Source organism: Musca domestica, unplaced genomic scaffold (genome assembly GCF_030504385.1).
Source record: "Musca domestica strain aabys unplaced genomic scaffold, Musca_domestica.polishedcontigs.V.1.1 3, whole genome shotgun sequence".
In the NCBI taxonomy this organism is placed as follows: domain Eukaryota; kingdom Metazoa; phylum Arthropoda; class Insecta; order Diptera; family Muscidae; genus Musca; species Musca domestica.
The window spans coordinates 14454935-14481710 of record NW_026712299.1 but is presented as its reverse complement, the minus strand read 5'-3'; the positions used below and the strand labels follow the sequence as shown (position 1 = coordinate 14481710).

At 35.1% G+C, this 26776-nt stretch overlaps 1 protein-coding gene across 2 annotated transcripts in view; it reads left to right on the top strand.

The window, feature by feature from the left end:
• LOC101899401 (mucin-2) overlaps positions 1 to 23255 on the top strand; it is a 303682-nt gene extending 280427 nt beyond the window's left edge. Inside the window, exons 9-14 of one of the 2 annotated variants that reach the window (XM_059124560.1) lie at positions 9247 to 9357; positions 10605 to 10798; positions 10935 to 11163; positions 14722 to 15159; positions 15242 to 15440; positions 17036 to 23255. In XM_059124560.1, the coding sequence (XP_058980543.1) occupies positions 9247 to 9357; positions 10605 to 10798; positions 10935 to 11163; positions 14722 to 15159; positions 15242 to 15440; positions 17036 to 17203 (1339 nt within the window). In that variant the 3' untranslated portion in view covers positions 17204 to 23255. Of the gene's footprint in view, positions 1 to 9246; positions 9358 to 10604; positions 10799 to 10934; positions 11164 to 11537; positions 11764 to 14721; positions 15160 to 15241; positions 15441 to 17035 lie in introns of both variants that reach the window. The other variant, XM_059124561.1, reaches the window with a different exon arrangement.
• The last annotated feature ends 3521 nt before the right edge of the window (positions 23256 to 26776 follow it).

The window sequence follows — 26776 nt, the reverse complement described above, 5'->3', positions numbered from 1 at the left end:
CCAATTTCCAAACTGATCATGTCAAGGATTCCGATCATGATCAGGAAGAGGAACAAATCATTTTTAATATTGGCAAAATCCATTCAAATAGAAATAATTTAAATAAACATAAACAAAATATTAATCAATATGCACAACAACAACAACAACAACAAGAGTTACAGTTCGTACACCATAAACATGAACCATTATCACTACAACAGCAACAACAACTGTTACCCGAACAAAAAACCGAGACTCTGCTACCACTACCATTTAAGGCTAATAAGACTGAAAGATATTTACCAACTGTATTAACGGATAATGTGGATTTCTCCAACAGATCCAAAATGCTTGCCAATAAAAAATTACAACAACAACAAGAACTCCAAAACCAACAACAACAACAGCCACCACCAAACCATGAACCAGAACAAGACCTACAGCTAGACCAACAAAAGTCACAACAATTAATACAAAAATCACACAACAACAGACATATAGCCAAACATCATCCAAGCACAACAACAACAACATCAACAACAACTACAGGCACCCCAAGAACAACCACAACAACAAAATCCACCACTTTCCTGCCACCCCTTAGATCCTCTACCACAACTCTCGTCCTTTCGACCACCTCTCCCAGAACCTATCAAAATATTCCCTCCCAAGATTCCCACCATTTTTTGGCCCGAGACAGACACCCGGCCACCAGTGGCCAACAAGATGTGGAAACTGTTTATGGTGAAAGTCAAAATGTCCAGGTACAAAGTGCTGAGCCTCCAACCAGCAGCTATGTCAATGGTCCAAGGGGCAATAATTTAGTTAGTTCACAAACCGATAAAGCTACCAACTCGGAGTTTCGAGCCAAAAGCTATGACATTTATGGCGGTAGCGGTGGTCTTAAAAGCAATGAATTTCTGGATGAAAAGCCGGGCAAAGAGGGCGCCACTAGCAGCAATAACAAGAAACACATTAAAAGTTATATCATTTCCGATTTAACGCCCCAAAGCTTTAAGCCCAAACCCACCGAAAAGCTAAGGGACAACTCGAACAGAGATAGAACCCAAGAAGATGTCGAACTATTGAATGGTGCTAGTTCCACTACAACTACAATAAGATATCCCGCCACTGTTACCTACAACAATGTACCCGAACCCAAGCCATTTGAGTATAAATTACAGACCGGGACCAATGGTTTTACCCTTAGGGCCCAACATGTCGAGTTTCAGGCAGAGACAAATCGTCCGATTTTTGAAAGAAATCCGGTAACTCAATATTTTACAACGCCCTCGAGTCGTGTAAGCGAGAGTACAACAACAAGTACCGTCAGTCCCGCCACTACCCCACTACTAACGAGTAGCTTGAAATCACTTAAAGAAAATGCTGAAGCTTTTTACGATGAGATAGTAGAGCCCACAACCTATGCCCCACCAATGAGAACCTGGCGTAATGGTAGACCTACCATACAAAGTACAACCACCACCAGTGTGGCGCCCTCTACATCTCAGTATAGACAGCCATTCTATGACTATACGTATCGGGGCCAAACAGAATCGAGCAAATTGCAGTCGGTGGCCAAAGAATATTTGCCCAGAAGTTCAAGTACCAGCACCAGCTCGACCACAACAAGTACCACAACCACGACAACAACTACCACTCCCAAACCAACCACCACAACGCCATCTACTAGCAGTAGCAGCTCGACCACCACACCCTGGGCAGTGCAAACCTACACCGCCAGGGCCTCTACCTTTAAGGATAGCCTACAAAAAACCACATCACCCACAAATCTCCGCTATGTGTCACCCTACAAAAGTTTAGAGGTGATTTTACAAAAAGATGAAAAATCCGCCTATTCAAATACCAGGACAACAACTAAACCCAAATATCAGACTGTCAACTCTACGCCACATCCATTTTTACAAACCACTGCCAAGCCATTGAGAAGTTATTTCTTGATAACATCACCACCGCGGAATCTCAATGAGACCTTATTTGCCACAATAGCCTCGAATACCCGGAATTTCAGTGTAAGTGATGCGGTAATTGGTTCTTTGGCGGGCGGGCTTGGTTTTCGCAAACCCATAGCAGGGACGACAACCACATCCAGCACCACCACAACAACGACATCTGTGCCCACAACCACGGCCGAAAGCTCTACAGCCACCATATCTACCATAATCACCACCTCTGGCTTGAGAGTGAATCCCGACAAACCCCGGTCCAGGGGTAGATCTCGTTACACCTTGGCCACAGCCAGTAGCAATGTGCTGGATAATGATGAAACTCCCACCACCTATGCGCCCCGCAATCGTTATAGGCCCAATGAGGTGGAGGTGACAACCAATTCACCCATTGGAAGGAGAAAGGTGCAAAGGGCACGCATTGCGGCCCTGAAAACTTTAAGAAATCCCGAAGGCTTAACCTCCAAGTCAAGGGATAAATATCAAGAGCAGAGACAAGACTCCCCCACCGGTTCAGCACCTCGAGCTGAGGCCTTAATTGCCCATGGACCTCTGGTGGAGAATAGTAACAGCATAGAGACAAGTAAGTCCACCACAGACACCACGGGTACGGGTGGTGGCGAGGTAATTGTGGAGATAACCGATCGTCCACTCAAATATTACTACTCCAATAAATATCGCCAGCAAACGGGTGCCCACAACTTGGCTGATGGTTTGGAAAATGCTGGCTATATTACCTCCACCACGGCGGCGGGTAGAAATGCATACAATAAAAATTCTCCCGTTTTGGAACAACTTAAGCTATTCCTTATTGGCAGCGGTGACAGTGAGGAAGAGAACAGTGAAAGTGCCTCACCACAATTTGTCAATGAGGATTTCAAGCAACCGGAAATTAAGGCAGCCGTGGAAGAAATCAAACAGTTATATGCCGCGGGACAAAGACAGACAACGACGACAACACCAAAGACAACAACCTCGACAACAACGACCACGACGACGACAACAATTCCCACGACAACGACCACCACAACATTAAGACCCACCACCACAGCTAGGCCCACAACCATAGCTTACAGTCCAAGTAGTACAAGTTTAGGCACAACAACAACAACACCACACTATAGCAGTAGCACAAATCTATATACAACCCCCTCTAGCCCCAGCACTTTGAATACTACTACAACACTCCACTCGACTTCCTACTCCTATTCCCCGATTAGGTTTACAACACCCACTTCTACCAGCCATGGTCAGAGTTCAGCCAGCAGCAGTAGTAGCAGCAGCCGAGGCCAAGCATTAGCCACAACGCCTAAATACTATTCCAAATTGTCATCCTCTCCCAGTCCCTCCACAACCACTAGCGCCAAGACCACAAATCCCCCCACTCCCTCTCCAAGCTACAAAAAATACGGTACCACACAATCTGCTTATGTAGCCACGACCACAACCACCACCTCCACCACAACCACGAACACCAATACTGCCAACAACTCCAACCAGCAGGGTAGGATAGCATCGGGCCCCAGCTCGGGCGCCACCGGCTCTGTATCACCAGTCTTGCCACCTGCTAGAGTCTCCCGAGTCAATAGTGCTCTCAAATCATCCATTGCTGCAGCAGCTGCCACTGCCATACCCTCCTCCTCCTCTTCTTCATCTTCTGCGCTGAATGCTAACAATGCAGCTTCCGCCGGTGGCTCATCATCTGCGAGAAATAAATTCTCCTTGGGTTCGGCGGTTAAGTGTTCCGACACCACGTCCAATGCCAAATGCAACGAAATTCCCTCGAGGTATTTGTCTAATGAATGCAAGAACAACCAAAAAAAAAAAAATACTCTTTATTGCTCTCTTTACTATTTCAAATTTCTCTCTTTCTTTTGCAAAACAAAAACGAAAATCTGAAAACTGATTTTTATTAAAAGTAATATCAAAACTATTTGGAGCAATTAGCTAAAAATCACCGGCTTCCTAAAAAAAAAACAACAACAAACAATTTGCAATTAAACAAATTCTTGCACTCTTTATTAAGTAAAACCAAAAAAGATATTCTCTTAAGTATTACTATGTCGTTGAACCATTTTTACTAAAACAACAAAAAAACATTTGGCTTAGCAGCCAATGTCACCCTTACTCTTAAAAACCATGAAAATTTTGTTTAACCTAATATTTATTTTGGAATATTTAATTAGCTACAATTGAATATGGCCCCCATCATTTTTTTTATAAATTTTAGCAAATTTTTTTCTAATACAATTTTTCACAAAGTACGCTCAAATATTAAACAAACCAAAAGAAAATCACAAAATTTTACAATTTTTTTTTTCAATAGAAATTGTTTTTTGTTCCAGGTGGTGGTAAATTTTAGAATTTGAGTTGTGTTACGTTTCTTTTTTATTTTGTTTGTTTTTTTGGGTTTTCGTTATTTTTTATTAGATTTTTCCATAATTTTTTTAACGCACCAATTTTAGACATTTTTAAAAAATATAAAAAACCAAAAACGTTAATATTCACCTTAAAGTGAGAACCGAAAAGCTCATTGTCATTTTGAAATGCACTCTAAATTGTTGGCGCTATTGGACGAAAATAAACAATTTAGCTTTCTCTCATTTGATGCACCTTAGTTTTTGCCTAAATTATTTTTGCATTTATTAAACAACAACAAAACTTTAAGTTATAAAATATTTTTTCCTTTAGATTCCAAACGGACATATCGTGGACTCATTTTTTTCAATTTGTCCTACTACAACAAAAAAATTGTTCCAAATAAAAAGATCCCAGCATATCCTCTCTTCGCCAATCAACCCCATATTATAGACTTAATGTCTCCACCTCTCGGTACATTGAATATGTAAACCGATTCTTAATTAATACATTTTTAGTGGTCAATTATAAACTTTGAGTTTATTTTTTTATTCAATTTAGATTGTTTACTTTGCATACATGCCTAAAAGTATGCAACGTTTAATGACTTCTTTGTTCCATTTCCCCCCATTTACGTCTATTAAAAATATACCTAAAAATACTATAAACCTATAAAATATAAATCAACATTTTTTGGCTCATAAAAATCAATTTGGAGCTAATTAGATAAAAGCTAGGATCTAAAATCTCGAAGTTTTTTGTTCATGGTTTGGAGCAAATTGGACGTACTCTAGATTTACATTTATAAAAATGGGTTTAGCTACGTATCCAAAATCAGGCCTGACGATTCATTTTTTTAAGGAATTTGTTTATTTGATCATTGACTATGGAAGGAACCAAGAAGGTCCACAGAAGCTACAAACAATGGCCAATGATTGAAATAGAAATGGCACAAATGATATATTTTCAGATTTCCATGTCTGCCTTCAAACTAAACTTTGTTTGGAATTCTTTGTAAATTCTTTCCAATGGGATACAATTCCCATTTGAAACCTACTACCCTTGAACGGAACGAAAACGCCTATCAAATTGACAATACTACAACATGCCCTTGTAAAAATGTTAGATTAGTAGGTTGTTTGTACGTACCAATGTCTTCCTTCAAATTACCCATGTCTTGGAAAATGTTGTAAATTCTTACCAGTGCAATAGGATCCCCGTGTTTAATCTACTATTCTTGTCAAAATGACAATACTACGACATACCTTTGTAAACATAATTGATTAACCTTTTTTTTTTTTGTAAGTACCAATTCGATCTACCCATATCCGGAAAAGTTTGTAAACTTTTACCAATGGGATAGAATCCCCATTTTCAATCTACTATTCTTGTAGGAAACGACAACACTTGTCTTTATTATCCGATTGAGATGAAATTTTCCAAACAATATTTTTTTTGGCCCAAGGACGAACCCTATTGAAATTGGTGAGAATCGGATCAAATTTAGATATAGCTCCCATATATATCTTCATCCGATTTCGGGTTAAATGTGCACCAAATGTCCACAATCAGTCCAAATTACCTGAATTTTGGCACACCCAACCGAGTTCGGCCTAGAAGCAAGTATATCAAATTTGGAGAAAATCGGTTCAGATATAGCTATAGCTCCCATATATATCTTTCATCCGATTTGATGTTTAAGTCCCTCACATTCCTACTATGCACTCCACAACCGTGATATTTGGTACCAGGTATTAGATGGAGCACAGAAATAGCTGTTTTAAATTTTATCGAAATCGGTTCAGATTTGGATATAGCTCCCATATATATCTTCATCCGATTTCGGGTTAATTGACCACCAAATGGCCAATATCAGCCGAAATGGCCCGAACTTTGGCACATGTGACCGAGATTAGCCTTAAAGCAAATACAACAAATTCAGAAACAGCTATAGCTCCCATATATATGTTTTATCCGATTTGGCGTTTAAGCCTCTCACATTCGTAATATGCACTCCACAAGAATGATATTTGGTACCAGATATAAGATACAGCCCAGAAATAGCTGTTTGTAATTGTATCGAAATCGGTTCAGATTTGGATATAGCTCCTTCATCCGATTTCGGGTTAATTGTGCACCAAATGGCCGATATAAGTCCAAATGGACTGAATTTTAGTACATCGGACCAAATTCAGCCTAGAAGCAAGTATATCAAATTTAGTGAAAATCGGTTCAGATATAGATATAGCAACCACATATATGTTTCATCCGATTTAGTGTTTTAGTCCCTTACATTCGTAATATTCACTCCACAACCGTGATATTTGGTACCAGGTATTAGATGGAGCACAGGAATAGCTGTTTTAAATTTTATCGAAATCGGTTCAGATTTGGATATAGCTCCCATATATATATTCATCCGATTTCGGGTTAAATGTGCACTAAATGGTCAATATTCGCCCAAATCACCTGAATTTTCGTACATAAGACCGAATTCAGTCTAGAATCTAATACGTCAAATTTGGAGAAACCCGGTTCAGAGATAGCTATAGTTCGTAAAATGCACGATAGAATTAGATAGATTTTGATTTTGTACCAAATATCTCATAGAGCTCTGAAATGCCCTGTATAAACCTTTTTACGAGAGCTCTACTAAATATGCATAGTGGTGTAGGATATCATATAGTCGGCCCCGCCCGACTTTTGAGCTTTCCTTACTGTTTTTTTTTTTTTTTTTTTTGAAAATTTTAGTCCATCCCGACCTGAAGTTAGCAGTACTTTTGACCAGTAGTGACCTTTTCATAAACATTAGTCCTTAAACTGCGACGGTCGTTTCATACCTTAATATTTCACTAGGTGTCGTAGTTCAGATTTCTCCACCCATACACTTTTGCTTTTCCAGTGTTTTGTCTTTGACATGAATCCCCATTTCCAACCTACTACCCTTGTACTGGACGACAAAACTAGTAAAAATGAGAGTTATCAAAATAAATTATCAATCAACCAAATGGTAAAATGTTTAGGCTTTTACAATTTAACGAGCTAAGATTTTATTTGAGACAAAGCTTGTCCTGTTCAGGAAGACTTTTACAACTTGTTGTCATCCTTGTGAAAAATGTCTACTTTTTCCAAACTACAGAAGCGTATATTAAAATGGGTGAAATAAAACTCTTGTGTGTTCTCATTGAATATAAGCCCCATTTCCCACCTACTAATTTTATACAGACAGTAACAAAACTAGAAGGCAGTCCTCGAAGATCCAAATATTAGCCAAACTCAGATATAGGTTCTTCTCAAATTTTGTCATCATTATGAAAAATATATTTATGTTTTTTTTCGGATTAAGTGCCTTCGATTGTGACATACCTTAATATGTTGTCAGTTTCAGATTCTTCATTTGTCTTAGACGTGGAGTCATGCGGAAAATAAGAATCCATTAAAAGCCTTATTGTTTCTTGAGTTGTGTAAATCGTTTCTTTATTCCATCTACTATTATTTATGTTTTAATAGAAACTTCCTTGTTTGCATAGTTTCTAGGAGTTACAGTAAGATTTAGCTTTAGCTTGGAACGAAATTTTTAGGTAATATTTCACCAAAAACGCCATCTATCTATCATCTTGTAATTTGCAAGGGCTATAGTTGTGTCTTCATACATAGATGACATTGCTTATTCAAAGACACAATGTGTTTGGGAGAGGTCACAGTGTTATGACCAAGAATTTTTGCAGATTTGTGCCTAGTTAAGCCCTAAGTGACGTATACCATAAAAATATTTTTACATACCATTTCATTATGAATATTTCATTGGCAAAAATTATATAAATAAGTTATTGCCGAAAATTGTTCATTAGAAAACGCCACCTGTAAAGGATATAAGTAGGTTATGCATTGATATTTAAACTATATTTTGGTATTTATTGAGCATAAATCATTTGTAGAGTCCATAACTCAGCCATAACGTACAGTTTCTTCCATTCTTTGTAGTTTCATCTAAAATCATTAATCCATAAAAAACCTAGTCTCGAAATCGAAAATTTACCACACTGTCATTCATTACAATTTTACACCTCAGATTGGAATTTTCCTAATATTTGCGTACACTGGAAAAATTGTTAGAAAAAAGCTAAAAAATATAGAAATGTCGGAATAAAGTGAAGTCTCTCAAAAAGTCTAAAGAACCCTGATCAATATTTCGTCAATTATACCATAACAAAGTTCTTGCCTTTTCCTCGTCATTTTGTGAAGAAGTTTTTTGGAAATTTTAAGAAATTTATTTAATATTTCTATTTCAGGTTTTTTTTCACATAGAAAAGACAAAACGATACTGGAACATTTCAAGACCACAAATTAAACCGAAGACTTACACAATACACTGAAAAGAAAAAATTCCAAAACATACAGTCATTATCAGTTGAAATATTACTCTAAACATGAAAAATACTTTTTGGTTCTCACTGTAAAAAAAAAAACTATTCGCAATTATTTTTGTAAACATTGTAATTTTTGAGTTCTGTTGGGGATTTCTTGTAGAGAAGGAAGAATATTTTTTTTTATAAATTTTAAATAATTTTCTTTTCAGCTTTAGAGTATCAAGGTGTTGGTCATTTCATTATTTCACCATTTTGTAACTAACTTTGCATAATTGGTGTATTTGTATAATATTTTCGTTTTATAAAAAAAAGAAGCTCTCATATTAAAGTGTCATTTTGTTTTATTATCTGCTAAGATTATTTATTATATTTTAATTTCTAAGCAATAACACTGCCTGTTTTCTAATCGCTTCCTTTGTTTTTTCTCTTAATCTCATTTTTTTCTCTTTTTCCCTGTTTTTGCTGTTTTTTATTCTAATAACTAAAATCCAAATTCTACTAAATTTTCAAATAAATTGCCAAAACCTATTTGCAAAACCATAATTCATTTTGATTGAAAAAATAATCAGACTTAATTCGAATAGTAACAGGAATCGTGGTAGCTTATCATCTTCGAACAACTACAATCAAGGAGATGTTGGATCATCACCTGTGACCAGTAATCGTGGAACGCATCCACCGTAAGTATTTTATTACAAACCTATTTTATTTCAAACCTCAAAGGTTTGAAATAAATCCCCAGTTACTGGGGATTACTTTTTATGGAAATCCCAAGTTACTTGATTTTTTTTAAGAAATCCCCAGTTACTGGGGATTAATTTCTATAGAAATTCCCCGTTACTGGGTATTTATTTTTATAGAGATCCTCAGTTACTGGGTATTTATTTCTATAGAAATCCCCAGTTACTGGGTATTTATTTCTATAGAAATCCCCAGTTACTGGGTATTAATTTCTATAGAAATCCTCAATTACTGGGGATAAATTTCTATAGAAATTCCCAGTTACTGGGATTAATTTCTATAGAAATTTCCAGTTACTGGGAATCAATTTCTAAAGAAATTCCCGGTTACTGGGGATCAATTCCTATATAAATCCCCAGTTACTCGGGACCAATATCTATAAAAATTCCCAGTTACTGGGATTCAATTTCTATAGAAATTCCCTGTAACTGGGGAAAAAATCTGTCCTCAGATTATTAGGGACTTTTTTCTCTTTATGAAAAAAAAGATCCCCAGTTACTGGGTATTTTTTTCCAATAGAGGATTTTTTCCCTATAGGAAAAAAATCGATCCCCAGTTATAGGGTTCTTTCCTAGGAAAAAATTCGATCCCCAGTTTTTCCTATGGCGAAAAATCGATCCTCAATTTTTTGGGGATTTTTTCCTATGGGAAAAATCGATCCCGAGTTTTTGGGGATTTTTTTCCTAAGGGGAAAAATCGATCCCCAGTTTTTGGGGAATTTTTCCTATGGGAAAAAAGTTGATCCCCAGTTTTTGGGGATTTTTTCCTACGGGAAAAAAATCTATCCCTTGTTTTTGGGAATTTTTTACTATGGGGAAAAAATTTATCCCCAGTTTTTGGAGATTTTTTTCTATGGGAAAGAAATCGATCCTCACTTTTTGGAGATTTTTTCCTATGGGATAAACTTTGATCCTCAGTTTTTGGGGATTTTTTTCCAAGGTGAAAAATCGATACCCAGTCACAGGGGATTTTTTCCAATGAGAAAAATTAGATCTCCAAATTACTGGGGATTTTTTTTCCCTATAGGAAATGATTCGATCCCCAGATTACTGGGAATTTTTTCCCTTTAGGAAAAGATTCGATGCCCAGTTTTTCCAATTGGAAAAAACGGTCTCTAGTTTTGGGGATTTTTTTATCTTCCCAAATTATCCACTGGACTTATTTAAACCTGTCTCTCTCTTTTCAGCCGCACACGTCCCACATTGAAGCCATCGGGAACCATTGTTAGCAAGGCCCAAGAGTTCGTTGATATCTACAAGAATCCACCATCCCGACCGGAACCATTGTATCCTCAGCCCACACCCGACAAGACAGCTGCCAAGTGTCGTAAGGATGTTTGTCTATTGCCCGATTGCTACTGTGGTGGTAGAGATATACCCGGTAAGTAAAATCTTTTCAAAAAAATCTAAAATAATTTCAAAAATTACCAAAAAGCAAACCAATTTTGTGTTGAAAATTAAAATAAAAATCCAAATTAAACCCAAAAAAAATCAATTAATTCACAAAACCAAAATAGGAGACTTAAAACTCGAACAAGTACCACAAATAGTTCTGATCACATTCGACGATGCCATCAGCATGCTCAACATAGAACTCTACGAGGAGCTATTCAACAATGAGACTCGAAAAAATCCCAATGGTTGTCCCATACGGGCAACGTTCTATGTATCGCATGAGTGGACCGATTATGGCATGGTCCAGGATTTGTATGCTGATGGCCATGAAATGGCTTCTCATACTGTGTCGTAAGTGTTGAACCCCCCCGGTTGATTGTGTGTGTATCATAAAGGCGTTCATCCATGAGCTCATTACCATTCTATCTCCTCTCTTGCGTTTTTTTGGTTTTGAAAATTCTCTTTTTTTATATATATAAGGTTTTATATATCATATGTTTTTTTGCTTTATTTTAATCAAATTCTTTTTTATAAAAATTTACTCTATTTTCATGTGGCTTTTCATCATTTCCCCGATTTTTTCCAACAAAAAAAATTGTTTCAATAATCGCCATCAACATTTTATCATTATTCATCATAATTGTCCCGCCCCCTCTGATCGTTTGAATTGTACAAAATCGCCCTCCCACCCCAACTGACCCCACCTGGCCCTTACTCGCAAATAGGTGATCTACCCGTGGAAAATGTCCCCCAAATTGTCTTGATTACCTTCGATGATTCCGTCAATGATTTGAATAAGCAATTGTACATTGACCTATTCGAAAAGGGCCGTGTTAATCCCAACGGTTGTCCCATCACGGCCACTTTCTATGTCTCTCACGAATGGACCGATTACAGTCAAGTTCAAAATTTGTATGCCGATGGCCATGAAATGGCATCACATACAGTCTCGTAAGTATTTCGCCCCTGCACAATTTTACGTCGTAGTGAGAAGTTCGTAACAAAAAAAAAACACTGTAGTTAGAAAAAAAAACAACAAAACAGAGCACGAAGTATTTAGAATGAAATAATTAACAAACAAAAGATAAACAACGTAACAACAACAATAATATGTGTCCGATAAGTATATCCGCATTTCGAGAAAATCGAAAATCTGCAGGATTCACCTGGGGTAATCCTTATAATTTTATACAACAACATGGATAATATTATCCACCAATGTAGATAATTTTATCCAACCACGTGGATAACTGCATCCATGTTAGTGGATAAAATTATCCACACTCGTGGATAATTTTATCCACCCACGTGGATAATTTTATCCACCAAAGTGGATAACTTTATCCACCAACGTGGATAATTTTATCCACCAACGTGGATAACTTTATCCACCAACGTGGATAACTTTATCCACCAACGTGGATGACTTTATCCACCAACGCGGAAAATGTTATCCGCAAATGTGGATAATTTTATCCACCAACGTGGATAACTTGGATAATTTTATTCACCAATGCGGATAATTATATCCACCCCGTGGATAATTTTCTCCACCAACGCCGAAAATTTTATCCACCTACGCGGAAAATTTTATCCACAAATGTGGACAATTTTATCCACAAATGTGGAAATTTTTATCCACCATAGTGGATAACTTTATCCACCAAGGTGGATAACTTTATCCGCCAACTGGGATAATTTTATCCCCCAATGTGTATAATTATATCCACCCCGTGGATAATTTTATCCACCAACTCCGAAAATTTTATCCACCAACGTGGAAATTTTACCCAACAACGTGAAAATTTTATCCAACAACGTGGATAATTTTATCTACTAACGTGGATAAGTTTATCTACTAACGTGGATAAGTTAATACACCAACGTGGATAATTTTATCCACCCACGTGGATAATTCTATCCACCAAGGTGGATAATTTTATCCACCAACGTGGAAAATTTTATCCACCCACGTGGATAATTTTATCCACCCACGTGGATAATTCTATCCACCAAGGTGGATAATTTCATCCACGAACGTGGACAATTTTTTCAAACAACGTGGATAACTTTATCCACTAACGTAGATAATTTTATCCATAAACGTGGATAATTTTATCCACAAACGTGGATAATGGTATCCCAAATGTGGATAATTGTATCTTAAATGTGGATAATTGTATCCCAAATGTGGATAATTTTGTCCACCCAAGCGGATAATGTTACCAATATGGATAATAGTCTTATCCACCAATTGTGGATAATTTTATGCAGCAACGTGGATAACTTGAATAGTTTTATCCTCAGAAGTGGAAAATTTTATCCACCAACGCCGAAAATTTTATCCACCTACGCGGAAAATTTTATCCACAAATGTGGACAATTTTGTCCACAAATGTGGAAATTTTTATCCACCATAGTGGATAACTTTATCCACCAACGTGGATAACTTTATCCGCCAACTGGGATAATTTTATCCCCCAATGTGTATAATTATATCCACCCCGTGGATAATTTTATCCACCAACGTGGAAATTTTACCCAACAACGTGAAAATTTTATCCAACAACGTGGATAATTTTATCTACTAACATGGATAAGTTTATCTACTAACGTGGATAAGTTAATACACCAACGTGGATAATTTTATCCACCAACGTGGATAATTTTATCCACCCACGTGGATAATTTTATCCACCCACGTGGATAATTCTATCCACCAAGGTGGATAATTTTATCCACCAACGTGGATAATTTTATCCACCAACGTGGATAATTTTATCCACCCACGTGGATAATTTTATCCACCCACGTGGATAATTCTATCCACCAAGGTGGATAATTTCATCCACGAACGTGGACAATTTTTTCAAACAACGTGGATAACTTTATCCACTAACGTAGATAATTTTATCCACAAACGTGGATAGTTTTATCCACAAAGGTGGATAATTTTATCCACAAACGTGGATAATGGTATCCCAAATGTGGATAATTGTATCCCAAATGTGGATAATTGTATCTCAAATGTGGATAATTTTGTCCACCCAAGCGGATAATGTTACCAATATGGATAATAGTCTTATCCACCAATTGTGGATAATTTTATGCAGCAACGTGGATAACTTGAATAGTTTTATCCTCAGAAGTGGAAAATTTTATCCACCAACGTGGATAATGTTTACCATCGAAGTGTATAGTTTTATCCATCAACTTGAATAGTTTTATCCACAGAAGTGGAAAATTTTATCCACCAACGTGGATAATATTATCCACCAATATTTACCGCCGAAGTGGATAGTTTTATCCATCAACTTGGATAATTTTATCCACCTACATGGATAATTTTATGCACCAATGTGGATAATCTTATCCACCAGTGCGGACAATTTTATCCTCCAACGCGGATAAATTTATCCACCTATGTGGGTAATTTTATCCACCAACGTGGATAGTTTTATTCATTAACTCGGATAATTTTATCCAACGACGTGGATAATTGTATCCAAAAACGTGGACAAATGTATTCAGCAACTTGAATAACAACGTGGATAATGTACTTTTTCGGATAAGATTATCTACGTTTTTGGATAAGTGGATAGTTTTTCCTTTTATCCAAAGGATATAGTAGTTCAGTATCGAAGATAGCTCAGCTGACAATATTTGTGTCGTCCCTAACCTCCAAATATTTAACATTCAATTTTATGTAACAATCTAACACATCTACTCCCACACACATACACTGTAATATAGCCTTACACCTCTGCACCATACACGAAATAAAAAATCGCACCTTCTACATTAAACTCACTCTACTAATATTAACCAAACCACTCCCTTTGCAAAACAATCAAACTAATTTCGAAATTTCTCTTCCACCCACCCACAAAAAATCATTCCAAACAACAGTCACAGTTTTGGTGAACAATTCTCCCAGAAGAAATGGACCCGTGAGGTAGCTGGCCAACGTGAAATTCTTGCCGCCTATGGTGGTGTCAAACTTTCCGATGTTCGTGGCATGCGTGCTCCCTTCTTGTCCGTTGGTGGCAATAAAATGTTTAAAATGCTCTACGACTCCAATTTCACCTATGACTCATCGATGCCTGTCTATGAAAATCGTCCACCCTCATGGCCATATACATTGGACTATAAGATATTCCATGACTGTATGATTCCCCCCTGTCCCACAAAGAGTTATCCCGGTGTATGGCAAGTGCCAATGGTGATGTGGCAAGATTTGAATGGTGGACGTTGTTCGATGGGTGATGCCTGCTCGAATCCATCTGATGCTGAGGGTGTAACCAAGATGATCATGAAGAATTTTGAAAGACATTACACAACAAACAGGTGAGTGGGGAAGGAGAGGGAGGATTTTTTGGAGAAGGCAAAATTTTTTATCTATTTATTTATATTAATTTAATTTCCCCAGAGCTCCATTTGGTTTGTTCTACCATGCTGCCTGGTTTACCCAACCTCATCATAAAGAAGGCTTCATCAAGTTCTTGGACACCATCAATGCCATGAATGATGTGTGGATAGTTACCAACTGGCAGGCCCTGCAGTGGGTGAGAGATCCCACACCTTTATCGCGAATTAATTCATTCCAGCCATTCCAATGTGATTATTCGGTATGTAAAAATCTTAAAAAAAAAATACAAGTAAATAAGCTGTAACTTCGGCCGGGCCGAACTTTGAATACCCTTCACCATTTGGAACGAATTGGGAAATTCCTAAAAAACAATAAAATCCGTTAAAAATTCTAGGGTCTATACGACGATATGGACCTGCATAGGTAATTTTTGTCATAAGCCATTACAATATTCAAATGCGAAACTTGAAAAAAAATCATCAAAATATCGGGAGGTACTGTTATATGGGGGGCGTGGACCTGCACGGACAATTTTCTGTCTTAGGCTGTAGTATCCACTACGAACTTCAAAAATCCAATTTGAAACAATTCCGGTGAATAATGTCGCTAAAATCATAAAAATACCGAATATCGGAAGTACTTATATGGGGGCTATACGAAGACCTGGACCTGGACAATCTCCTGTCATAGGCTGTAACATCCATTAAGAACTTCAAATACCAAATTTGAAACAATTCCGGTCCGCTAATATCAACAAAATACCGAATATAGGGAGGGGGCTATGCCAAAATGAGGACCTGCGCAGACAATTTTCTGTCTTAGACTGTAGTATCCATTACGAACTTCAAATACCAAATTTGAAACAATTCCGGTGAATAGTGTCGTTAAAATCATCAAAATACCGAATATCGGGAGGTACCGTTATACAGGGGCTATATGAAGACGTGGATCTGCACAGACAATTTTCTGTCTTAGACTGTAGTATCCATTACGAACTTCAAATACCAAATTTGAAACAATTCTGGTGAATAATGTCGTTAAAATCATCAAAATACCGAATATCGGTAGGTACCGTTACATGGGTCCTATACCAAAATGCGAACATGCACAGACAATTTTCTGTCGTAGGCTGTATTATCCATTACGAACTTCAAATACCAAATTTGAAACATTTCCGGTGAGTAATGTCGCTAAAATCATCAAAATACCGAATATCGGGAGGTACCGTTATATGGGGGCTATACGAAGACGTGGACCTGCACAGACAATTTTCTGTCTTAGGCTGTAGTATCCATTACGAACTTCAAATACCAAATTTTAAACAACTCCGGTGAATAATGTCGCTAAAATCATCAAAATACCGAATATCGGTAGGTACAGTTATATGTAAGCTATACCAAAATGTGGATCTGCAAAGACAATTTTCTGTCTTAGGCTGTAGCATCCTTTACGAACTTCAAATACCAAATTTGAAACAATTCCGATAAATATTGTAGCTAAAATCATCAAAATACCGAATATCGGGAGGTATCTTTATATGGGGGCTATACCAAAACGTGGACCCCATTTTCAATACTAAAAGTCCTGCAGACAAAATATATTTGAGTAAAATTTTATCAATCTACTTCAATTCGTTTGGAAGCTAGAGTGATTTCCACAGACGGACGGACATTTTATGCTGATCAAGAATATATATACCTTGTGGGGTCTAAAATATGTATATCCAAGTGTTATAAACGGAATGACAAAATTAATATACCCTCCATACTATGGTGGAAGGTTTAATAATTTTTAAAAAAAATTCTGAATTTTTTGAAAATTTTTTGATTTTTAATTTTGAATATATTCTTCCAGGATCGCCCCAAACGTTGCAATAACCCCAAAGTCTGCAATCTCTGGCACAAGTCTGGTGTGCGTTACATGAAGACATGCCAGCCATGTCCTGACATCTATCCATGGACTGGCAAGACAGGCATACGATCATCGCGCATTGACAACGATATTGAAGATTCGACAGCGTAATTTGTCATAAATTTTGCTAGGATTAAATAAAAGCGATACAAAAACCACAACAACAACAAACCTTCAAAATTAACAACAACAAAGGCACAAATAATCAAGGACGAAATTTACAACAAAAAAATGGAACATAAAAAACATATTCACTCGTTTTCCACACGAAGCAACATTTTCCCCCCAATTTTCATCATTTTGTTTTACTTAATTTAAGAGAAGAAAAACTACAACAACTAGCAGACAACAACATTGATGCATCCTTACAAATAATACTCTCACGCCCACACTACTCCTTCTGGCCCCCACCACCCTTATCCATTATCACCTAAAATAAAAATTAAGTTATAAGGAACAACAACAACAAAAAACTTTAGTTAAGAAATTTTTCGTTAGTAAAATTTTCATTGTAACTAAATTTTTTTAAGCGATTTTATTTGTAAAGTTTTGAAATGAAATTAGAAAAAAATTGAAATTTTTATTTTTAAACACTATTTTTTGTTTGTTAATTTAATTTATTATGTTTATTGTTTCTATTTTGGAATTTATTAAAAAAAAAAAAAAATAAAATGTGAGAACAAAATGTCCTTCAAAATTATTTATTCAAAATTTGTTATTTTATATATAAAAAAATAAATAGAAATAATAAAAATGAAAACAACAACATCAAAACCTGTAGCATGTATATTAAATATTTAGTTAAAACAAAAAAAAAACAAATTCAAATAATTTTTTGTGTGTAATTTCTTTACCTACCTTCTTAGGTAATGGAATCTCCAAACAAAAATATGGCCACATTTAAGCGCAATATTAGTATTAAACAAAATATACACAATGTTTTAATTTGTTTTTTATAAATGAATGCATAAAAACCCACACACAAACACATATCCACACATACTACCACTCACCATTTAATTAGCAAGAAATAAATTTTAGACAAAATTAAAAAAAATCAAACAAAATCCATATCCTCAAAAATCCTTGTAAAATATTGAATTTATATCTGTATGTATTTTTATTTTTCGAGTGTATTATAATTATGTGTATTATTAAGAAGTTTTAAATGATAATGAAGTAAAATAAAACATAAAAATTAAATAAAAAAATCAAGAAACAAAAACACATGTAGTATATTTAAGTTGTCATACAAAAAAAACAGAGTATAACATATGTGATAAACTAACGCGAAAGATAACAAATTAACTGGGTATATTCCAAAATCTTCACACATTTTCCAATTTCACTTCACTGGCACTTTTACTTTTAAATTCAACTATTCAATCGAAAAAATTTCCTTTTCTGGATTTTTTAATACTTCATTTCCCTTTCATAATATTGTTTCAAAATTGAAAGTTTTCAAAATTAACAAGAAAATAATAAATACTCCAAAAATATATTGTAATTCTCAAATTGTGCTTGCCTAAAATTATGGTCGGATCGATGTCAAATTCTACAAATATTTTATTATTTATGTGTGACTAAACCAAACTTCATATAAATTTGACATACAAAACCTGTTTGGTGTATCGAATGCATGAAATCAGACGAAAATATATATGGGAGCTACATCCAAATCTGAACCGATTTCAATATAATTTGGCAATATAGAGCGATTCATATGGGCGAAAAAACAATTTTTAAATTTCAATACTAACATTGGTTACCTAAGAGATCGATTCGAGAGAGCAATTTTGACAGCCCCTTCTCTGAGAGAACTGATTTACCCAGAGAGTACGGCAACAGAAAACCAGTAAGAAAAGGTTTAAAGTATAAGATAAGAATAATATTAAACAATTAAAAAAACTGTAAATTCGGCCGGGCCGAACTTTTAATGCCCTCCACCATTTGGAACAAATTTGGAAATTGTCGAGAAAATCAAATACGTTAAAAATGCTGTTAAAATCTTAAAAATACCGAATAAAAAGAATTATATTGTTGTCTATACGAAGACGTCGATCTGCATAGGCAACTTTTGTCATAAGCCATTACAATATTCAAAAAAAAAGAAAATTGAAAAACAAATCTTGAAAAAAATCTAGCTAAAATCATCAAAATATCGAATATAGAGAGGTACCGTTACATCGGGGCTAGACGAAAACCTGAACCTGCATAGACAATACAAATTTTAAACAATATCGGTTAATAATGTCGCTAAAATCATCAAAATAGTGAATATTGGGAGGTACCGTTATATTGAGGCTATAGGAAGATGTTGGTCTTCATGCGCAATTTTTTGTCATAGGCTGTAGTACCCGTTACGAATTCTAAATATGAAATTTCAAACAACTCCGGTGAATAATGACCCTAAAATCATCCAAAAATATCGAATATCGTATGTATTTGGGCTATATCGTAGATCTATATAGATATTTCTTTTAGACAATTCCATCGAAAAAAATTTAGCTAAAACCATCAAAATACTGAATATAGGGAGGTACTGCTTTATAGGGGTTATACGATATCGTGAACGTACATAGACAATACTCTTCCAGGGGGTAAAGTACTCAGAAGGGACTCCTTTTGTGAATTTTCAGACAATTCCAAATGTAGCTAAAATCATCAGACCGATATAGCCTATCTTCAAACTTGACCTGCCTAAAAACAAAAGACTGTTATATGCCGAATTTTAGCATCCTATCATATTTGTTTTGACTCTATCGTGATTATAACGGAGGCACAGATGGATGGATTTTAGAATTTTAAGCTGATCAAGAATATTTATACTTTGTTATGTCTAAAAATATTATTTCGATGAGTTACAAACGGAATTTCTAGTGGAATGGCTTCAAATTCAGTCATTACAGTTCATAATTGGTTCTATCTACTGTGGCAGAACATTGTCTACATAATAATTACTTATAATTTGGTATTTGGATTTCGTAAATGGTTCTACCAGCAAAATGTATATATCGGTCAATATTTTTCTGCTTCCGATGTTTGGGAAATTTGTATTGTTTACTGGAATTTCGGAACTCATAGACATATTTTTACATAACCTACTTTCCAAACATTCTTACTTAACTGCTTCCACACTTGTTAAAATATTATTTGTATATTTAAAATTCTCAAATTTTCCAAATAAAATATAAAATTATTAATAAAAATTCGAATTTTCAAATTTTTCATTCTCAAGTTTTTTCTATTTCCTTGCCAACAATTATTTTCGAATCGATGTCGTATTCAGGATATATTTTCTTTAATGAAAGCTCAATATAAATGGATTAAAATAGTCAGAGATTGATCGCTTTTGTTTTAGATGAAATGAAAATATTTTGAGCGTGTCTTATAGGTTCACGAAGATGTGATCATATGCTCCTATCGTACATCTCATAGGGTGTTCTACAAATTTCTTGGTAATGGATATAGAAAACTTTGTTACCCAATCAATTCATCGAGGATTAGACGAACTAACCCAAGATTTCGGCAATATATCCAAAAAACGAGACATCTGATCAATTATACGACAAAATTTTCTTTCTTCTCTTCTGTAAAAAATCAAATTATTTATTTAGATATATAACGTTTTTGATAAGCGTTTTATATGTCTGGAAAAGTATTTAAGGGTTTACTCTTCGAACTCGATATTCGAATAAACTAATTTTGTTAGTGAAACTTCGGAAATTCATAGATTTATTGGAAGTTCTTATTTATATCGGAAGTCACAAAGTCGATATCCATAATCCATTTTTGGTCGATTCTACTCTTCCATATAAATATAAGGAAGACTCTATCCTCACTTCGGATCAGTTGGTTATTTTTCAATATAACATATCGATATATTCGTCTAGACCACATGAAGTACACATATCATCAAAACGCGTAAAAATCAGTGTCGTTTCAGTAGACTAATCGTATGTTGAATTTGCCTCAACATTACTGTAGAATGTATTGGAGACGTATGACCGTGCCTGCTAATGTTTTACCAAATGAAATTGGTGATAATTGATCCACATTTTGTTATATCTTTGTCCGATTTTAATTTTATTGGGCGCCACATGTTAAATATTCTTCCAAATTTCACATTTTTCTGCACATGCGACCAAATTGAGTCTAGAAGCAAATATGTCAAATAAATTTTGTGAAAATTTGTTCGGATATAGGTATAGCTCCCATATATATGTTTCATCCGATTTTGTATTTAATTCCCTCGCAACCGTAAAATTCCTTCCACAACAACGATATTTTGTTCCAGCTATCAGATACAGCATAGAAATACCTCTGCTAATTTATATAGAGATCGGTTCAGGATTGGATATCTTTATCCGATTTTACGTTTAGAGCGCCTAAAAAGTTCTATATCAGCTTAATTAAGATGGATTCTGATGAATATCGGTTCAGTCAAAAATCGATTAAGAGGGGGATATACTTCCATATATTATCTCCTTTCAACTTTAAATTATTACTGCTTTAAAGCCATATTACGCATTCAAAAATTATCATAAACGATCATAATTTGTAATGGGTATCTCTACGAAATATGCAAATTGGTGTAGGGTATCATGATGTTTGATGTTCTTTAATCCTGATTGGTTGGTCATTTCCTTCGGAAAAAAACATGTTTTGAAATAGCCTCCACTTAATGGAACCCCCATTTTTTAATTTTGGCTAAATTTTCCAACAATATGTCTGATTCGTCCATATAACGGCATATTCAAATATTTTGATATTCCCAGCCACATTTTCTTATCGATCTGTTTATGATTATTTTCAAACGACCTTACTCGATTTTATTTCTTTTTTATAAGGCTTTAAAACATCTTTTAACCGAATTAGGTGAAATTCGAAATTTCATGATCTTTGTAGATTCCCAAATCCCAATATTAAGAATATAAATATTGCATTTAATGCTTCTTTCTAAAATTTCCTGTTTTTATTCATAAAACTTTAAGATATTTGACATTTTTTTTTTTTTTTTCAAAGGGAACTTCTATTCTCTAAGGACCCCAAATGTTAAATTGCTCCAGGCCAATGAGATAACTTGAAAAGACTTTTCTTCTAAAATACCTTTTTAACATCTTTTGTTCTTAGAAAACCTTTGACTAGTTTTGATCCATAAAAAACACTGAAATACCAGCCCGAAATCGAAAGAAACTCGGAATCAGGATGGAAAATTCATCAGCAGAGATTCGGGTCGAATTCGGAATAAAATGTTAGTTGGATTACTATTTCGGTAATTACAAATTAAATGCAAAGAATATGAGAAAGGTTATACAAATATTCTATTGTGTAAGCCATTGGTTAAAATGATTGTTCTAAAGTTTTCAAGACGTTTAATTAAATACTCTTATTTGGATTCGTAGAAATTATTTTTAATGGCTTATTTCTCTTCAGATCCTAAATATTTATTTTCCACAATTTTTGCGGAGATTCTGGGAATCAAAATTTGTTTATGGCCCTAATTTATTCAACTACTAGCTATATTTAAGTTAGCAATCTACAATTTTTTGCCCTTTTTAAACAAAAATACCAATCGTAAAATTATTTTTTTTTTTTCAAAATTATTCATTTGACAACATCTCAATGTCAAAATGTATATTTATGAATTCATACACAAATCAGAGATGGGAACCTGTTTTCTATTCAGTAGAATTTGACAAGATGGATATGCTTGTTTGAAATGACTACCTTTTTTAATAATTCAACTGTTCCCTACCCTTTCTCCTTAATACCCAAAATTTTTACACATTTGATAATAACAAACGAAAGTATTAAAAATATTTTGGGAAATATTTAAATACTTGTACTAGAAATTACATTATAGATAAGTTCTAAATATAGAATAAAATAAACCACACAAAAACATATACCAATTTTAACAAATTGAAATTTTATAAATATTTTTTGAAAAATTTAGATTTTAGTTGAATTTCAATTAGATATTATTTAACTACTGTAAAGCCACTTATAAAACGAGTGAATATAGTTTTATAAATACAAAATTTGCCGTAAAATTATAGAACAAAAGTAATCTGCTTAAATTTAATGCACGTTGTCTTAGATAATACTCTAATGGAAACTTTTAAGAAAAATAAAATAAATTATAAAAAAAATATAAAAATTGTATTTCATTTTTTTTCTTTGGATATTCCTGTGCATATGATATCCTAAAGGTCTCCGAGTATAGCAAAAAAAAAACTCCCAAACGAATCGAGTTATTAATGGAATGTTCAAGAGAACATTTTTAAGAAAACCCCAAAATTACACTCTGTAACACATAAATCAGCTTTTTAGAAGTTTGCATCGCAAAACGGTCAATCCCCCTTCTTCTACATGTTTTTTCTAATTAGATTTCTTGGAGTCCTCAAATTTTAAGCATTTAATATGTTTTAGCAATACTGATAAAAATACGAGGATTATTTTGTTTAAAAATTATAGCCCTCAAGCTTGTCAAAGGTCCTTTTTGGTCTATTTTTTTTTTCAAAATATTTAAAAAAAACTCCCTTTTAACGGGTACGGTCCCGTCAAAAAAAATTTATTTGTCATAAAATTGTGCTACAGTTCTTAGAAGACATCAAAAGACTAACTCTTACCTAAACGCCGGACAACATGATCGTGTTTACTTGCCAAAGAGGTCAACTGAAAATGTGCCCCTTCGGTTGGCCACCAGAACTCAAGCTCCGGCCATGGTGATGGTGTGGGCCGCCATAACAGCCGATGGTCGCCCTCCGCTCGATTGTGGAATAAGAATAAATGACGAATATTATCGCGAAAATATTCTGGAGGGTGTATTAAAGCCTTGGTCACGCAAACATTTTGACCGCAGACCTTAGACATTCCAAGAGGACTCAGCACCACCGCACTCAGCCACCCAATAATGGTTACAAAATGAGATTTCTAGCTTCAGTTCCAGCGCACAATGGCCACCAAATCTCCGTATACCAAATCCGTTGGACTATTGTGCCTGGAGTATTTTGGAAAGCAAGGTTGGCACGAAAAGCAAGGTTGGTATGATCTACTTTACATACATTCCCAATATAAACTTTGTTACGGGTAGCTTTACTAAATATGCATAATGGTGTTGGGTATCATATAATCGGCCCCAACTGACGTTTGATCTTTCTTTACTGGTTATCAATCTAAAATAAGAATACAAAAATTAATTTCAATCAAAACTCTTCAATGTTGAATGCCAGAATTTGGCTCCAGTTCTTTAAATAGACCCTGAATGTCATTGTATACTTTAAGGTACTTATTTTTATTCTTATTAACTAATTATATTTTGGATTCTGTTGCGTTGTTCGATATAAATACCCTTTTGATTTCGCCATTCAAAAATCCATAGACCTAAAAACAGGTGCAACAAACTATTGCCGCATGAGTGGGTCTAAGAAATGAATTGGAAAATTATTAACCGAATTAAATCAAATTAATTTTTATAGAGGTGGTGACCTATGGCATGTGTGCGGGATGTGACACACAAACAAACGTACCCACTCACTGGTAACATATACTACAAATTCAATCATAAACTATCATGTTTTACAATAACAACTCGGGTGGATATCCACACAAAAGGGAGGGATGTGGTGGAGTGTTTACAGTGTTTTGGTAGAGGAAAAATTTCGGTTCCGAAAAATTTATTAATAAAAGGAAACTTTTTTAATCTGTCGTTATATAATAAACATTGGTTTAAGTTATATCCACACGTAACTTGGGTTAAATTGGTTGAAATCGATGTCTCATAATCATACATATACAGGGTGAGATTAAAAAACTGCAACCAAATTCAGACTGCTGTCATTATTAAGCCACTCGTCCGACAACTGTTAAAATTATTCCAGTGACAGCTCATAACATTGTTTATAAGCGTACAAAAGCATTTTAGTGAGAATTTTCCAGAAAAAAAGTTTTTCGTGATTGAATTCAAGCGTGAGAGTGTGATTTCTTTATATTTGGCTGGAAAACCACAAGTGGCTATCGTTAGAACACTCCAGCATTTAAATATGAATAAATCTTTTGCGTCTCGTACCATCGCTCGTTGCTGTGATACTGGTAGCATAGCCCGACGTCAAGGAAGCGGACGGAAGAAAACAGCAACATCGGCAGAAACGTTTCGAAAAGTAAAGAAGCGACTTGATCGAAACCCGCGTCGCAGTGGCCGAAAAATGGGATGTGAGCTGAACATATCGCAATATACCATTCGGCAAATATTGAGAAATCAGCTCGGGATAAAGCCATTGAAATTCCAAAAAGTGCAAAAAGTGCAATGGCCACCAAAATATCCGGATACCAATCCGTTGGACTATTTTGTCTGGAGAATTTTTTAAAGTAAGGTTGTCACTAAAAAATACGAAAGTGTCGATCGCCTGAAGCAAGCGCTTTGCCGGGAATGGGTCAAAATACAGCAGAGCAACATTTGGGCAGTGTGTTACGGTTTCATTGGACGTTTGAAGGCCATAACTTGTGCCAAAGGTGGCCAATTCGAACAAACCTAAGCTTAGATTTGATGCTATTTCCAACATTTTTTGCTTTCATTCGATAAAATTAAAAAAAATAAATGAAAAATATGGCTTTTGAATTTGTTGCAGCTTTTTTTATCTCACCTTTTATATAACAATGTTCCCAATAACAAAAAAAGGCCTTTTTGAGTTAACGCCTGAAAGTAGCATAACGAAACACTCTCTTCGCTCTTTGCTATATCCAAAAAAATTAAGTTCCCTGCGCCTTTGGGTAAAGGAATGGGTCCTAGCCATTATGACCCACAAATACCAATTTTTAGACAAATTCGTGAGAAAATGTGGAAAAAATCATCAAAATACTGAATATCGGAAGGTACCGCTATACAAAAAAGTGGGCCCATACATACAATGTTTTGCCACCGGAGCTAGAACCCATTGCGAACAACTTATACCAATTTGTATACGAACCCGTGAAAAAATGTGCCGAAAATCATCAAAATACCGAATATCGGGAGGTACCGTTATAGGGGGGCTACAGCAAAACGTGGACCTATAAAAACAATTTTTTCCAACGGAGCTAGAACCCATTATGACCAACAAATACAAATTTTTTGACAAATCCATAAAAAAAAAGTTTGGTAAAAATCATCAAAATACCGAATATCAAGATGTACCGTTATATGGGGGCTATGCCAAAACGTGGACCTAGACATACAATGTTTCGACACGAACCCATTATGACCTACAAATGCCAATTTTTAAACAAATCTGTAAAAAAATGTGGTAAAAATCATCAAAATGCCGAATATCGGGAGGTACCGTTATATGGAGACTATACCGAAACGTGGACCGATATATCTCATTTTCAATATCAATACAAATTCTCCTAAATTTTGACGGTGTGCATCAAATAATATGGGCTATATCGTGATTTAAACAGACAGACACACGGGCATCGTTAAATCGACTTAGAATTTTATGCTGATTCTGAATATATATACTTTATAAGGTCTACGACGAATATTTAGGGATATTACAAACAGAGCTTTTGTATCCTTTCCAAACTTACAGTCCTGTATCGAAGCCACTGAAAACACTGTCAATTGGCCACAGACAATGCTATCGAATGGCTGCCATAAATACGACTGCAGATTAATATCGCAGTGTCAAAACACGAAAG